Source organism: Orbicella franksi, chromosome 15, assembly GCF_964199315.1.
Source record: "Orbicella franksi chromosome 15, jaOrbFran1.1, whole genome shotgun sequence".
Classification (NCBI taxonomy): Eukaryota; Metazoa; Cnidaria; class Anthozoa; order Scleractinia; family Merulinidae; genus Orbicella; species Orbicella franksi.
The window spans coordinates 12,058,891-12,074,849 of record NC_138159.1 but is presented as its reverse complement, the minus strand read 5'-3'; the positions used below and the strand labels follow the sequence as shown (position 1 = coordinate 12,074,849).

At 40.1% G+C, this 15,959-nt stretch overlaps 3 protein-coding genes across 3 annotated transcripts; 2 read left to right on the top strand and 1 right to left on the bottom strand.

Moving 5' to 3' along the window:
• Positions 1-2,873, top strand: LOC145469850 (prostaglandin E2 receptor EP4 subtype-like). Its single transcript, XM_081453657.1, has 3 exons — positions 1-1,135; positions 1,898-2,105; positions 2,401-2,873. The coding sequence occupies exons 1-3, from the start codon at positions 329-331 to the stop codon at positions 2,493-2,495; spliced, it is 1,110 nt and encodes a 369-aa protein (XP_081309783.1). The 5' UTR covers positions 1-328; the 3' UTR covers positions 2,496-2,873.
• A 331-nt stretch (positions 2,874-3,204) lies between these two features.
• On the top strand, positions 3,205-9,738 carry LOC145469849 (uncharacterized). The gene has a single exon (XM_081453656.1). It carries the CDS (start codon positions 5,214-5,216, stop codon positions 7,083-7,085), a length of 1,872 nt encoding a protein of 623 aa, XP_081309782.1. The 5' UTR covers positions 3,205-5,213; the 3' UTR covers positions 7,086-9,738.
• Positions 9,739-9,968: 230 nt separating this feature from the next.
• On the bottom strand, positions 9,969-15,438 carry LOC145469211 (uncharacterized). The gene is made up of 6 exons (XM_081452903.1): positions 15,397-15,438; positions 14,771-14,969; positions 14,003-14,083; positions 13,198-13,258; positions 12,727-12,901; positions 9,969-11,900 (listed from the first exon to the last, which is right to left on the bottom strand). Exons 1-6 carry the CDS (start codon positions 15,436-15,438, stop codon positions 9,969-9,971), a joined length of 2,490 nt encoding a protein of 829 aa, XP_081309029.1.
• Between the last annotated feature and the right edge of the window lie 521 nt (positions 15,439-15,959).

Here is a 15,959-nt window from a genome sequence, read left to right as displayed (position 1 = left end):
GGGAAATATAATATATGCGGAGCCCATTCAACGGTGCACTTGTCGAGTAAAAACCCATTAAAGCGTCAAGTTGTTGGGCATTGCATTGGGTTCTATGTGCTGTCGTGGAGACCCTCACAGCGCCCTTGGAAGGACCGAAGGAGCGATCGACTTGATATCAATTTGGTTCGACTGTATTTCACATAATTCTGCGTTTGGATCTATCAGCTACAACCCTGGCGAACGAGTCGACGCTATAGCTTGAATTATAATCATTTGCAACATAAATAGCTAATTAACCCCTTGGCACCGGTCAGGGCGTTAAAACGCGGTCTCCTCACACTTGGCTATGAATGGGCGCGAATTTGGACAAGAAGAATTCAGCGATGATCAGTTTCTTGCTGGCGGCGTAACTCTCATGTTAACTGGTCTCATTGGCTTTGTTGGTAACCTGCTTGTTTTGATTGTCACATACAGAATTCTCCGGCACAGACGAAATATCCCCAATGTATTGATATTATTCTTAGCCTGGATAGACCTGCTGGTATTTCCTTTAGCGTATCCGCAGTCACTGATAAAGTACTTCTTCGGCTTTTACATCGGAGACTACGTGGCTTGCGACTTCCAAGCCACCACTATATCATTTTTATTTATGTTATCCATACTGCTGGTTGTTTTAATGAGTGTAGATCGCCTTCTAGCTTTGTATAAACCTTTTTATTACGATAAACACATGGTTTACGACAGGGAAAAAGTCAAGATTACAGCCATTGGTTTTGGATGTTCTGTACTCACTGTCAGTTTACTTCCAGCGTTTGGAGTCAGCAGAAATGTTCTACATTTTCCTGGGACATTCTGCCTGTTTGAGTGGGGTTCTGATACGGTAGAGGGTAAAGCACTCGTTTATATTTTTATGTCTGCGCTAGCGAGCGCTATGGTCCTTATTGTGACATGCAATTTACTCATTGTTGTTATGGCGTTAAGACTTTCAAATCGAAGGCAAAACAGTACAAATAAACCTCGTGAAGATCCGGAGGCGTCCAACGCAGGGAATATAGAGCACCATCACTGTGTCTGTGGGAAAATGGAGCTTCAGTTTGCCAAGTTAAGCGGTGCTGTAGCAGTATCATTTGTCGGTTGCTGGAGTTTATTTTTAGTAAGTATAATTAATAGAATTCTTTATGTTCTAATTGCTCACTGTTTCGATCTTAAAAAAATTCAGAGTAACAAGTATACGAATGTAGTTTGCAACTGTGGTGCGACTGATCTAGAGTTAGGCTTCAACTCAACTACTTTACAACTGTCCGAGAGATGACTGTGGAACGACAGGAGTAGACTGTGGTAAGACTATATCACAATACAGTGGTATGACTGTGGCACAGCAGGAGTAGGACTGTGGTTATAAGACTTCTCACACGACAGTGGTATGACTGTGCCACGACAGTAGCATGACTGTGGTACAACAATGAAACGATTGCGAAATGACGACCATCTAATATGGTACGAAGGTATGGTGTGCCTGCAACCATTGACTGATTCGTTGGCTTTCAAAAGGAAGAAGATAGTAGGCCGAAAAAAGATTTAAAACAAAGTGGGGCGTATAACAGCAGCATTTTTGTTTGCGGTCCCTTGCCACATTTGCTCTTAGATCCGCCCATGGCTACGACACTATGATCTAACTGCAATATCTCCAGAATAAACCTACAAGCTGTTTTCATCGAAACACGACCGCGTCTAGCGGAAACCAAGATCATATTCTCTTGCGGAAACTCGGTTGACGCTTTGCTTTCTTGTCTCAATTCTCAAATCCCAGCTTTTTTCATCTCATTGTTCCATTTTGATACCATTTTTCTGCCCACGCCACAAAGGCCTTCTAACCAGTTTAAGCCTAACTACAGTTTCTTTTTGTTATTTCCAGCTAAGAGTGACACTTATTCAAAGAGGTTGGTCATTTGATGAGTTGACAGACTTCACTGCAGTACGTCTTGCCTCCCTACACACAGTTGTTAACCCTTGGTTATACCCCTTGACTAGAAGGAAATACCGCGATGCATTCTGGTACCTACTAACGTTGTTTGCGTATTACGTCACATGCACATTAGTAGCCAGGCCTGGCACCACCCTAGGTGAGTATCAACCTCGATCCCGGACTCTCTCTCTCCTGTGCCTCACTCGTCGTTGAGAGAGTCACAGGAGAGAGAGCCCGGGATCAAGGTTGTGTGAGTATCAACCTGACATGCCAACAGTTTTATTTTTCTCGCAAACCAGTATTTGCGTGTACTATTTAATCTGTTTAGTCTTACTTGCTATTTCCTATACACCGGTCAACAGCTTTAAATAAATGTCTTGAAAGTGAAAGAGTTCTTTCATTCAATCGCATCTTTAGAAAATTGAATATTGAGTAAATGTTTCTTCTTACAGATGAACTTGTTGGTATACAGTCTGAAGCAAGCCAAGTTCGTGAACTCTACCAGGAGGAGCGACGACGGTCAAGTTCCCAGCGGCTAGTCAAATAAGAGCAAGATATCACATCTGTGAAACGTGAATGGCAGTTTTCGTTCCCAGGCCACTTAATACTTTTGGTCAGCAGGGGAACGACCGTGGTACACAGACATCGGAAGAAAAGTGGTGCACTTTCAGAATAAACGTTGTTTTTAGAGTTTGTTAAGGAGACGAGATATTAAAGACATTTGGCGGCAACATAGTTAACAAGTTGCTCGATTTCCAAATGTAAAATCAAAGAGCATTCTTTAGTATCTTAATATTTACAAATGAAAGTTGTGGTGACAGAAACCAGTCTTCTGTGTGGATGTTATTTTTGAAACAAGCCACCAAAAAAACAAAACAAAAGAAAAGAAAATTGAGCAAATTGTACATAGGAAAGAAACTTACAAAAAAAATAGACTTAACTTCCGGTACAAGTTGCTTTTGCCCCGTGTCCAAGTGACCAAGGTCTTGTGGACACGAGGGTACAGTGTGATGCACCACGATCCGAGTGATCTTGGATTGATCTGTTTAGTAAAGAACGCAAAATCCGTGACAGGCGGTAAATAGATAGGTAGATAGATATGGTTCAGGCAAGTTACGGGTTAATCAATTTTGGCTATGTAAGACAGGTACAAAACTGACGATGAATTGACGACCATTGATGGCGTTTGGTGCAATTGATTTTTGGAAATGCGAGTTTCAACCACGCTGTACAGATTCAAGACATTTATTTATTTATTTATTTATTTAGTTAGTTAGTTACTTAGTTAGTTAGGTAGTTAGTTAGTTGTTTAGTTATTTTTTTAGTTATTTTTTAATTTTTTTTACGGGGACTGAGATGTAGATCTTGTAGACTCAAGCATTTGTAGCTATTTGTGACAGGCTGTTTTTAGCATTTTATTTTGTTAGTGTCCGAGCCCTCAGTTCTAGCAACTCGTTTGCGTTTAAATCAAATTTGACAAAAAAATAACAGGCTTAAAACGTTGAAGTGACGGGTTTCAGTCACGCAGAAAAATCTAAAGATGACGATGATTGGTTTAAAACTGACCTCTGAAGCGCATTTTCTGCGAATTAGCAAACAGGTATATAACTTACAAAAATTGATTGTTAGGTCTGTCAATATCTCACTGTATATATAGGCCTTTATTATATAAACGCGAGTGTTTTACTGGAAAATACACCACTTGTAAAATTTATACGAAACCACATCCGGAAGTCGGCTGGCGTATTTTCCATATTTCCACTAGTGAAGATATCGATGACTTCACTGATATCATGTTTGACCCTTCGATTCGATTCTCTGGGTTTTACAGTAATAATACAATACAGTCGAACCTTCCGTAAGCGACCACCCAAAATGTCAAGCCTTGGTGGTCGCTTACGAGGGCTTAGACCATATTGGGTTCAAATTCTGCCTCATTGGCATATGGTAACTGCAGAGACTTACCCCATGTTTTGAATGTTTTATTCACGTGAAAAGTCAATTCCGAGAAAAAAAATTCGGTACTATCAAATGGGAGATTCCCATCTCTTGTACTACCCAGGAATGCGATAATGTTGCAACACTCTATTATCCAATTTTCGCTCTATTATCTGTCAAGTGGTCGCTTACAGGAGGTTAAAAACAAAAGAAAATTTCAAACTTTTAGCTTTAAAAGTGGTCACGGTCGCTTACGAGAGGTGGTCGCTTACAAGAGGTTCCAAATATAATGATTTGACTTGGAAACTTTTTGTAGTTTAGAAAACCGGTCCCGAGGAGAGGTGGTCGCGTACGAGAGGTGGTCGCAACAGGAGGTTCGACTGTTTTTTGATACAACAGTTACTATTTGTAACGCGAGCAAAATGTACAGTACTAACGATTTGAATGCAAATTTCACAACTTTAAAAATGATATCCATCGTCACGAAATCCTGTGTTTGAAATTTGTAGTCGTATTGGGTCCGGGCCTGAGATGTATGCTAACACAGGATGTTCACGGCTATCCTCAAATCTGGAGACAACTGAGAATTCCCAAGTGGATTGACTACATTTTCGTGGCGTAGCTTTCAGCCCCAAGGAGATTATTGACATTATTGACAGGGAAAAAAGATCATTAGCAAAAGCGACAGCTCTACTCGTACGGCATGCAAATAAAGCTATTAAAGAACACTGCGGTAACTCGCGCGAAGAAATGTTGTGCACGTTCATGGAAGCTCATGTCTAAATAGGACGCAAGTATAACAAGAGTACACTGAGGGGAAATGTTCCAAGCGGTTAATTTAGATAGCAGAGGCATCTTCGAAGATTCAGGTATATTAATTTTTGGGGTGCATTTCGTAAATGAACAATTTGTTCAGTCGACACATGTATTTTTTATTTTGGGCAGTATGTTTAACGTTTTTTTATTGCTGTGTTTATGCCAGAGGCGCTTGTCTTTCCTTCGCTTAGGATAATTAATAAAGATATATATCCACCCATAGACTTTTCATGGCGTCCCGGCCATTCCTAACTTTTTGCGGTGGAATCAGTTCCGGGATCATTTAATTTGAGGTCCAGTTTGGGGATCATTTGCGGTCCGGGGTTCATTTGCGGTCCGGGATCATTTGCGGGCCTGTAGAGGCAGCCCTGGCCGGGGCCTTTGATTCTGTATGTCACATGATTCCTCTCTGGTTACCACAAGCGATCAGCCCATGCCTTTTAGTCCAAGATGTGTAATCGAGTCCAGCCCATAATTCATTTCGTGGCACCAATGTTTTGGAAGCGGATGTATGATCGCGAAGCCACGTCACGCCGACGCGTTTGGGCTAAACACGCTACAATTTTACCATTTTTTGACAATGTCTTCCATAGTTATAGCTGTGTTCAAAGAAACAATTGGTTTACTTGTGAGAAAAGGCAGGAATAAGGCAGCAGAGAAGTTAAAAGATGGCGATGTAACAAATCAAAAATTTCGTGGCTTGATCATCCGTGAAATTGACGATATCAAGTCCAAGTTGGAAGGGTTGTCAAGGAAAGATTTACTGGCAAGCATCAGCTTCTTCAAGGAAGGAATCGAGTTGTTGTATGAGGTGTTTGATAAGGCAAGGTCCAGAAGTGAGCGAGGTACCGTGAAGACACAAGCAGCTTGTGATGAAGCATTTTCTCTCGCGGAAGGTATGCGAAAGTTGGAGCTCAATGGCCTTGATGAATCAACTACGAGAGCGCTTGCCGACGCGAAAGAGAGATTTAAAGATGCCCGCAAGGAAGCAACAAGGGCCTTCGCTAATGAAGCTCTTGAATTATCAGACCGCATTCTAGCAATGCACTATCGAGTTATGGCGACAATACTAGAGAAACTAGACAATCCCGCGGACGCAGTAGCACCATGTAGAGTATACATTGAAGAGCTTCACTATCTGTCTGCTGTTCAAGAGTATTTTAATGTCGAGCTAACGAAAGGCTTACGGGCTCGATTTGGTAAGACTGAACGCAGAAAAGTTATTGCCAGCGTCTGTCACGTGAATTTTGTCATCTACGCCACCACGCTGATGGTCTGTTTCGGTAATAAGGAGCTGTCAAACTGGCCTTGCGTTGGCAGTGGGGAAGACAAAGTGAATCCATTGCGTGACGGAAGAGTAAATAAAATTCTGCGAAAACAAGGAATGGAATACTGTTGTGTCACACCATGGTCATTTGGTCAGGAGGGTGAAGAGGAGCAAAAGCTGAAGATCCCACAGGGTATCGCTACAAACTCCAGCGGAGACTTTTTTGTCGCAGACCGTGGGGATAATAACGTGAAGGTGTTTGACAGCAGCGGCAGTTTTACCAGTCCATTCAGTCCTCCTACGGACGACGTAAATACAACGTTACAAGTTCTTGATGTGGTCTCAGACACGAATGACAACATCTACGTACTAATCAAGTTAAATGCCTTTGGATCTGAGCACGTTGTTTACAAATTTAACAACACGGTTTATCTGCATGACAAGTTTCCTGTGAGAAAAGGGCACTGGCATAGACTGGCAGTCAATGACCGTGACCAAGTGTTGGTGCTGGGGAGATCAGATGGCGGTTTAGCGAGTGCTAGCGTGGAGCAAGAGGGGAGCGAAGAAAATGCTTCTTCCTCGCGTCCCAGGCGTGTCCGTGGGCTTCGCACTAATTATAAAGCATTGCGCTCCGCATTCAGCCCATCTAAATCACGTGTTCTGCCGACAAGGAGAACTGAGGAAAACGACGAAGTTGATGTGTTTGATACTGATGGACAGTTCGTTTGCAGCTTTGGAGAAGGACTGTTGAAGGATGCGAGGGACATTACCACTGTTAATGATGGCCGTGTTATGGTAGTGGACAGGGGCGATTCCTGTGTTCACATATTCAGTGAAGATGGAGACCATCTTGACAAGTTTGCACTCCAAGGATGTTATTCCTTTCCTAAGATTGCATTTCACCGTGCAAGTAAACATGTCGTCGTCGCTGGTATAGACGAAGAGAAAGGCGTCCTGCATATGGAAATCTACACCAAGGATGGTGAGTTTGTGCGCAGCACTCAAATCGATGATGAAGAGATTGATGTCTTACAAGGGATTGCAGTGAATACCGAAGGTCGTATTGCGGCAGTTTTTGGAGTTGCCGATGTCAATTACAAGTTGCTTGTTGTATAAAAACATGCTATGGGGCCAGAATTGAACGTTTTTTTTTGTCGCATAAGCTTAAAGAAACTGAAAGCAAAGAAGTATAAGACGAAAAACTTGAAGAGCTGGATTGGAAACAACCGGTTAACATTGATTTGACTACCAACTGGCTTGATAGTTCAGTTGTTAGAGCGCTGCGCCGCTATCGCAGAGTTCGTGAGTTCGAATCCCGTTCAAGCCTGAATGATTTTTGTCAGGCTTTAATCGTTATATTAAAATATAACGATCAATCATGTCTTCATTGATCAATTTTCTTAACAATTATGAATAAGTGACCAAACAACAGTCCCCAAACCAGCTTTATCTTTATACAACAAACCCTGGAGTAATTCCACCTTCTCTGCTTTTTAAACATAGGTGTAGATGAAGATTATTGTAACACCTCTTTACACCTCCACTCAAAACAGTTATATTCATCTTTCCATTGTTAATATTGTTCGTAATGATAAAAGATTCATTTTTTTTTTTTAATTATATCAGCGTTCCGGATGTTTATCAAAGAACAGTTGTTTAGGAGTCAGGGGCCATAATCGCTTAGGGCTCCTGTTAGAAGTACAAAATCAGTTATGACGTCTGTGACAGAGGAGAAATAACTCCAAAACTATGAGTAGGTTTATCTGTAATATTTGCTCTTCTTTATATCCTTATCGTAAATAGGTTCCGCACTTTACTTAGAATTGTAAACTTATCGTAATCTACTGGAAATGTCATGAGTTAAAAATGTATGCATCTTAAATATAGAACAATTACAAATTCATAAATGTTGACATAGAAAGAAACTTCCCTTTATGCATTAAGATTACTTACGGTCCAGTATTTCATTAAGCTTCATTAATATCACTGTTCTTAGATGCGAAGTAGCATATTGTCAGCTAACACCGTTATTTACCTATATTTTGAGCAATTTCCTGAAACGTATCTTGAACGGAAGATATAAACGTTTAGCAATTTCCTTTACCGATGTTGGTATTGATGCGACTTGACTTACTTGTTTATTTTGTTGTAAACCTTAAAGTTCACCTGCCATTATTATCACACCGTAAGCATATATAAGCCCAATTTACCCCGAGTTAGCTTTGAGCTATGTACTACGAAGTTAAATCAACAATAAAGAGGACAAGAGAGTTCCAGATCTTTGCGAGTCCTTGCTAAGTCCTTGCTTGAATGGTTTGAACGCGTGGCCGTTTTTTTTTTTTTCAGGCTTTATCACAATGTGTATTTAACTGGGATGGTTTTTCTTCTAAATCTTTATATTTAAACGCAGAACAAAAGTAAGAATGTCACAAATTCTATTTCATGGAATGCTCAGTTGTCTATTTAGGATCACAACGGATTTGTCAATACAATTAATGCAAATCCTGGTTGAGTTGTTTGCTTTTAAAGGAAGGCTTAAGGGTCAGGAACATGACTTCCTTAAGCTTCTGTGAAAACAAATATTACACCAATACAGGTAATAGCACTCAATTCTCGGAAAAGTGTTCCCAGTTTCCCAAATCCACAAAGCTACGCGAGGAAAAGGTCGGGGGCAGCTCATGCATAAATTAAATCAAATCAACCAGTCATGTGATCCGGCTTTACGTCGCCTGAGTATCCCCTGACAAGTGAGCTCAAGTAATTCAATGGCGCCTTCTGAAATTTAAACTTTTGTTGCTAGAGGAGTGTCGAGTGAACTCTTTGTAACGCAGGTCACCATGACCACCATGTCAATTCACCCTTTAATTCTGGTGCTGTAATTTTGCTGTTTATGTCCAAATCTTAAATATATTTTACACTTTTTTCTAATAGAATTACCCTGGAAGTGAAGCGTCGATTGCAATATTAACAAGTCCATCAACCATCTCTGTTATTTAAAGGGCATGGAGGAAGGGTAGGTGCGGAGGGGTTATGGCCAGTTCATATTTGGTCGTTAATGTGATAGTTTTCATCAGTCCACCGATGCGCCTTGGTGAGAAATAACTTTAATTGTGCTGTGAAGAAACTGCTGGAAACAAACTTGACCCAGTTAAACTGTTACACTAAACGCTGCTGTAGGAAACCTTCACGGCTTCAACAAATTGAGGCTACATAACTGGAAATACAGTCTTGACTGAAATTCTGTTCAAAAAATAGAAAAAGCATTAAATTGTTCACTACTGATAGGTGTAGATACAATATCAACAATTCTGTATTGACATCTATGCTAAATTACGTATACTTTAGCCAATTCACTTGGACATTGGAAGTTATGTCAACAATCTGCAGTCATTATAGATAAGAATAACTTCAAAAAATTGCTATAAATATAATCTATGGTTATATTGAGAAAACTGACTCATAAAATCCTTCTTGTTGTTATCTATAGTATTATAGAAAGGTATATCAGGTTATTCTACCTTCTTCAGTAGAGGTTTTTGCACACAATATAAAATGTTCCATTATACTTTCGAGTAAAATGGTGTACAAACACAATCTCGAGGATTCGGACTTCACAAGTAACTCTATAACCATTACAACTAACTACGGCGACTTGCCGGTGCTAAATATATGATTGCTGCAATTTGAAAGTCAATTAACACGATTTATTTAAACTCTGATAAAGTCGAGGAAAGTAATTGTCTTAGTTTTCTAATTAATTGCAGTCGATACTCCGCTAACAAAATGAATCATTTTGGTTCTTATTCTTGGTGACAAAAGGGTCAAGAGGGATGAAGTTGCGCCAGGAATACAACGATGTAATAAATGTTTAGTGTCAAATATAGGAAAAATAAGCACAAAATATCTTACTGATAAAATGTCCGACAGTCCAGCTGAGTGAGGTACTTTAAAAGCTAAACGATAATTTGATTTTCTCTTTTCTTTTTTTTTCTAGAAGTCTCACTTCGTCTTATTCGTTGTAATAGTTTGTATAGATTGCTTGATGGTTTTAACGTCAATCATTAGACGTATCGCAAGGCAAACAGCAGTTATGATAAACAACACCCAAAAGGTTATCTTAAGGTACTTCATTAATAAACGACGATCCTGTTCGTTTCCTCGTCCGTTTGTGTAATCCTTCACCAACCTGATTCCTTTTCTCTGGCATATTTTTTCAACATTTTCGACAATTACTGGTCTTCCCACGAAGTAACAGCGAGACTTCTTGTTAGCGGACTTAAGAGCTTTCTCGAAATCTATTCGCCCATTGATTAGCTGAATCTGTGTTTCTGCCTGGATATCATCTTCGCGTTCTTCGAGATTATCTCCTTCTTCCGCCGCACCGGTGACATAAAATTGGAAATTTACTGTTGCAGTGTTCTTCTCTTTGATCTTCTTCAGGAGTTCGCCGATAGTTTTCCTCAAAAAATAGTAAAACGCTTTACATCGAACTGAGCAGAAGATGTCAATTTTAATCTTTCTGCATGTTTGGCTTCCGTGCTCAGATAATTCTGATTTGTGGGCCACGCAGCTGAGGACATCCAAGATATAACCACAGCCAGATCCTGTCGCGAAGAGAACATAGTGCGATGGCGACTGTCCATCTGTCACGTCTACCATCTGTTTATACAACTTCCAAACGGATGAACGATACGGTCCCCACACGTGGAAATTTGAAGTATCTGAACTGTGAGCGAGCCAGCTCGTCCACGGCAGGCACATTTGCTCCTCGTCCTCTAATATCGATATCACAAAACCGATGTCCCATGTTGAATCTTGCGACACATTGGCAAATGTCGTAAAGGGATGCGATCGTTGTGGTAGTATTCCTGTGCTTCCTTTCACCTGGTGTAGAAGATAGTAAACATCGCCAACAGCATGCTTCACTTCCTTGTCGAGTTTGATGTACATGATGACGTACTCGTTGTTTCCAATCACTTCTTTGCGAACAATGCGGCCATGATGATGTCGATAGATCCAAATGGAGAGCAGTCGGTCGAAACACCAGAGTGCGAGTATGGGAAGGTTGGTGACTTGTGACAGACCATGGGTGATCTTTCGAATGTTGTCAATAGCGTACCAGATTCCAGCAAAGATGTGTAAGGCCATTGCCAAAGAATAGCTCCGATGGTTTGCGTAATACGATCTGCTCAGAGGAACAAAGATGCAGAATATGACGATTATGATCATGAAACGGTAGATCTCGTCAGCCGTCAGATGAACGCCTGTGTGGTCGTTAAATGTCCAACCTTGAACAGCTGCAGGATCCCAGAATTCCGACCAGTTCAGGTGGTCTGGATACTTGCTATAGTTGAACGTGCTCGGTGGATAATACTTCAGGTTTGTGCCGTCAATAAGGGGTGGAACGAAAATCACCAGTACATGGGCCAGAGATGGTATAGCCATCAAGAATACTCCAGCGAACGTGTGAATTCTTGAATGAACAGCACGGATTCCGTCCAGTGTAATCCAGTTTGGAGCGATCTCGCTGATGAAGTTTGGAAAGCACCACAGCATCGTGTAAAACATCAAGTTCTGAGAGGTAATGATCATACGTGCTGTGACACCCCACACGACATTAGTGATGGTCTCACCAATGTTTGTACCCCAAAGACGCTTGGGGAATTTTGCTGCTCGTCCAAGCACCACGTCACCTTTCAGAACAAATCGATCAACCACGCACAGTGTCGTCACGATCGTAAATACTATCCAAACTAAGTTTTCGTAAGAAATACTCAGGAATGGCCTTCTGCTTCGTCTGATGGAGTGCTTCGAGTTCTGGGAGGAATGCGCTTGATCCTCAGGAGTGTCAATGAAAAATCCCAGTGACTTCGGTGAGACGTTGTTGCTTCTGGAAGGCGGTCTTGATTCTTTATGGCACTCTTCCACTTTCTGTAATATAAAAATAATTAGCTGTCAAGGAACACAGTGAAATGAAGTATTTACCCTTTTTGACTTTCGACTTTGATATTTGTTATAGAATCACAAAAAACTTCCTTGAGAAAACACCATTGGGGGTTGTTAATAAATGGCTTCAGCAAAATCATTATACTCCGGATGCTAGTAAAGAGTGATATGAGGGATGAAATCTGCCGAAAACCACCAAAATAAGTGTATGTTTTCAAAAAAAAAAGGATCTATCATAGACTGTTTTGCTATTATAAATCGATTTTGTCTAAATGACCTTACTTTATTTTACTCTTAAAATTGTTGTTACTACCCATAGAAAAACGTAATCCCGCCTTGGATGAACGGCCCACCTACATACAGATGGGTACAGGTGGTAACAGCATGGAAACTAAAAAGGTTAAGTTACGTTGAAATTAATACAGTTTGTCACAGTTAACCGCGATTAGCCGAATACTTAAGTTCAAATTCAGTCAGAACCATTCAAGACCTGGTCGAATATATTTAGACCACCCCATCAGTCATTACAGAGGGAACCGTGATCTTGACTTGGAAGACTGTATGGTTCCATTGATGTGTAAACAATCAAATAACAATGTGAGAAGTGAGGGAATGATATATAGTGCCCACCTTCAAATCTTGTAGAAACTCTTGGCATTTAAAACCCGTCTCATCTGTGTATATATCCATGATGGCCTTAAAATGCAACGTAGTTTGTGTTAAAATACCTTTCAAGGGTCTTGAAAAAGAGAACGTCTGACACAATTGACTGTTGAACGCGGAAGAAAGAAAAGGTATACAACTGCAATACCTTTTGCCTGTCAAGTTTAAAAGCTTTTCTAAGTCTGGTGTTTTGAGTAATGTTACTGACTAGCTGTAAATTTTTGTAATGGCTAACCTTTAATTCTCCCTTTTCGATGACCGCAGCAAGAAGCTGAAAGACATCCTCTGCCTGCTTGTCAAATGTATGGTCATTTTGTCCATTCCTGTGAATGGAAGGTAAAAGGGAAATGGAAAAACTAATTGCTGACAAGTGACCGTACTCGCAGCTGAAGCTAATATCAAAAAGGCAACTGTCTTGACTTAGACCCCTCCCTCAAGTTCGCAAATTTCATTAATAAATTAACATTAAATAAAATAGCAAATCAATTTTGGCCAACCAGTAATAATGAGGACATGCTTTAAAACTGTGTACGTCAATGTAATTGTATTTATCAAAGCAAGTACCTCTTTGAATTCTGATTGGACGCTTGGCACAGTAGATTCGAGAGGTCCATTTTACCCTTCATTAGCAGAGCAACTCTCTTTAGTAGCTCCGTCTTCTGAGGCTGCAAAGTGCTGTTCTGAGGCACAAAGGGTTCTTGTGAAGCAAACAAAAAATGAGGTGTCCTTTAACCCTAGCTTGGCAGTTGCTACTTTATACTATCATTAGATATCGTAAAGACATATAACACAACATACATAACATAACCCCCGGAGGTATGAACGTTTTACAGCTCTAGTGTTTCAATTTGATTATCTTTGTCAATATCTCTTTTAAACGGAGTTGAATGTCCTTCCATAGCTCCAAGTAGCTTTCTAAAGTTCACTGAAAGAGCATCTTACCCACGTGCCGAAAGTCACCCGTTGGATCCCTTGCAATTCTCTTTCCAAATACAGCCTCTGTAATTACCTGACATCTTTCTTATTGTGACTTTATCTAAGTGCAACATTTTGTCTCGCCATCTTGTGTTTATTGCTTGCCTTTTTCACAGTGAAAAAAGTAAATACAACATAGGCCAGAAACAAAGTCAAAAGTAAATGAATGGATTGGTGAGTTCATACTAACCAACTCCTTTTGTGTCAAATTTGAAGGTAAACTTCTTATTAATTACTGGGTATTTCCTTAAATGTCATTTCTGAGAACTGTCTCCCAGTTCTTGATTTTCCCATTATCGTTAATATTTAGTTGGACCGTGTGTTCAGCGCGTTGTAAACAAAACGAGTACGAGATCTTGCTGAAGGAATTTTTGAACAGGCCATCTTGCAAAGAATAGGCGAAATGGACAAGTGGATGGAATGCTCCGCTTGCGAGTGAGCCTTGTCACCAGGTTCTCTCTCTCTCTCTTTTCCTTCTCTCAATTCAACAGTTAAAGCGTTTAAGAACACTATCATGGTGATTGGCTGCACTGGTTGTCAAAACGGTATCAAAATTAAAAAGAAAAAAAGTACGTTCGCGCGCATGAAAAAACGCCTCTAGAAAGTCGCACAAGATATTAAGGAAATCGTTGAAGGGAGAGAAATAGATCTTTTTACCTTGGGTGGTTTGTTCTTGAGAATTCTCGCTTTCAAACTTTCAAATAGTCGCGTGTACATGAACAAATAATTATTAGATGGATAAAAGAACAATTATCTAGAGAATATCACGTAGTCTGTACTCGGAAAGCAAATCGCCCAAGCTAAAATAATCAGTTTTTGAGCAATTTCTCCAAGGAAGACAATTTGCAAAAAAAATGCTGGACGTTTTCAATTTGACATCACAACCTTGTACATGGGTAACCCATTTTAACCCTCCTCCTCCCCGACCGTTTATAGCTTCAGTGCACTAGCTAGTATTAATTATTGAGATAATTACTGAGATCATTAACCGGTTTCCTTCATCAAAAGTATGTTTTTTGCGTTTTGTTTCGAAATTATGCTAATTTTTCCGCTGCCTAGCTTTCTTCTCAGGCAGCAGGAAAAAAATAAGGAGAATTAAAATACTACTCTTAATTAAAATATGATACTCAACTCGATTTAAGTGTAAATTTTTTTCCCTGAGTTATTAGCAATTGTTATCAAATAGTTTATGAGAGATAAGAGTGACGAAATCTTACCGGTCTCAGCATCGTGCAAGAACTTTGACCAATTGAAGCAATTATCAGGGCTGTTGTGCACGCAGTATCGGTTCTGTATTTCTTCCACCTGTTCATCCGTTAAGAGCTCTTCAAACACTTCCTTCAGAGCTTTGTTAAAGTCACTAGCACTGACATACCCTGTCCTCAGTAGGTCACAACCATGGAAAAAGTCCTCCTGCTTAAAATTAAGAATAAAAACAAATTATTTGATGCTCAACTCTTGATTGTCGGTGTTCTATTAACGATGGAATTGTGGTAAATTCCCTTCATTGACCCCAGACCACTTACACTGAGCCACTTACGCTGACTTATCAGACGGTAAGTAAAGGAAGAAGAAGTTCAGAAAGTCATTTGTTCATAATTTTTTCCTAACGGTTGTCATTTAGCTTACATTGACGACAAACTATACCACGGGTTCCTACTTTAAGACAAAACAGAGCCTAACACCATAAACAGTCAATCAATCAATAACGTTATTCAATGAGTCTCTAGCAGACCACAAGAGACCTACTACTGGGCGTCTATCAGCTGTTAGTGGTCCGAAGAATTAATCACTAATTCTAAGACGACGGTCTCCTTTAACGTAGTTTTATAAACAGTCTTACCATAATCCCTCTTTCGCGAACAAATGTCCTGACTTTATCCATTAGTTAGTCCAATGGAAGAAACACAGAACCCGTGGATAATGTTTCGTCTGATGACCGCCTTCTGCAATGTCAGGTGGAATGCAAAAGCTGTTGTAATATACTTAAAACTAAAATGTTAGACTGCAATCTCCATCAACTTTCGTGACATGTAGTGGGTTAGCAGCAAGAAAAAAAAGTCTAGCGACAGACGTATTAGATATAGAATAACGATAAATCAGATTTTTTGTCGTTGATTCTGCCTGTAGAAATTAATAACGGTTAAGAGTCCGAACCTATAGAAGGCACCTTTTTCTAAATCCACGTTATGTTGGGTTTCAAGGAAATATTCTTTTAAGTTATTAAGTCAGTTGAAAAAGCCTTTTGGGTGTTAGTTTTGTCCGAAATGACTGTTAAAATTCAGCCGACTTTTGCGGCTCTTTGTCAATCTTCTTCAAGGCAAATGTCTTTCGGCATAAAATCATTTTTAGTCGGTCCCCCTGGAATTAAGACTTCAAGTTACTTTCCAGCCGTCTTAAGTCAGC

Coding starts and splice junctions, on each gene's coding strand:
- LOC145469849 (XM_081453656.1), top strand. CDS start 5,214: ATGATCGCGAAGCCACGTCACGCCGACGCGTTTGGGCTAAACACGCTA.
- LOC145469850 (XM_081453657.1), top strand. CDS start 329: ATGAATGGGCGCGAATTTGGACAAGAAGAATTCAGCGATGATCAGTTT. Junction 1,136..1,897: donor GTTGCTGGAGTTTATTTTTA/GTAAGTATAATT, acceptor TGTTATTTCCAG/CTAAGAGTGACACTTATTCA. Junction 2,106..2,400: donor CAGGCCTGGCACCACCCTAG/GTGAGTATCAAC, acceptor TTCTTCTTACAG/ATGAACTTGTTGGTATACAG.
- LOC145469211 (XM_081452903.1), bottom strand. CDS start 15,438: ATGGATAAAGTCAGGACATTTGTTCGCGAAAGAGGGATTATG. Junction 14,084..14,770: donor CTTGCACGATGCTGAGACCG/GTAAGATTTCGT, acceptor TTTGACAACCAG/TGCAGCCAATCACCATGATA. Junction 11,901..12,726: donor TTAAACTTGACAGGCAAAAG/GTATTGCAGTTG, acceptor TTTATATTACAG/AAAGTGGAAGAGTGCCATAA.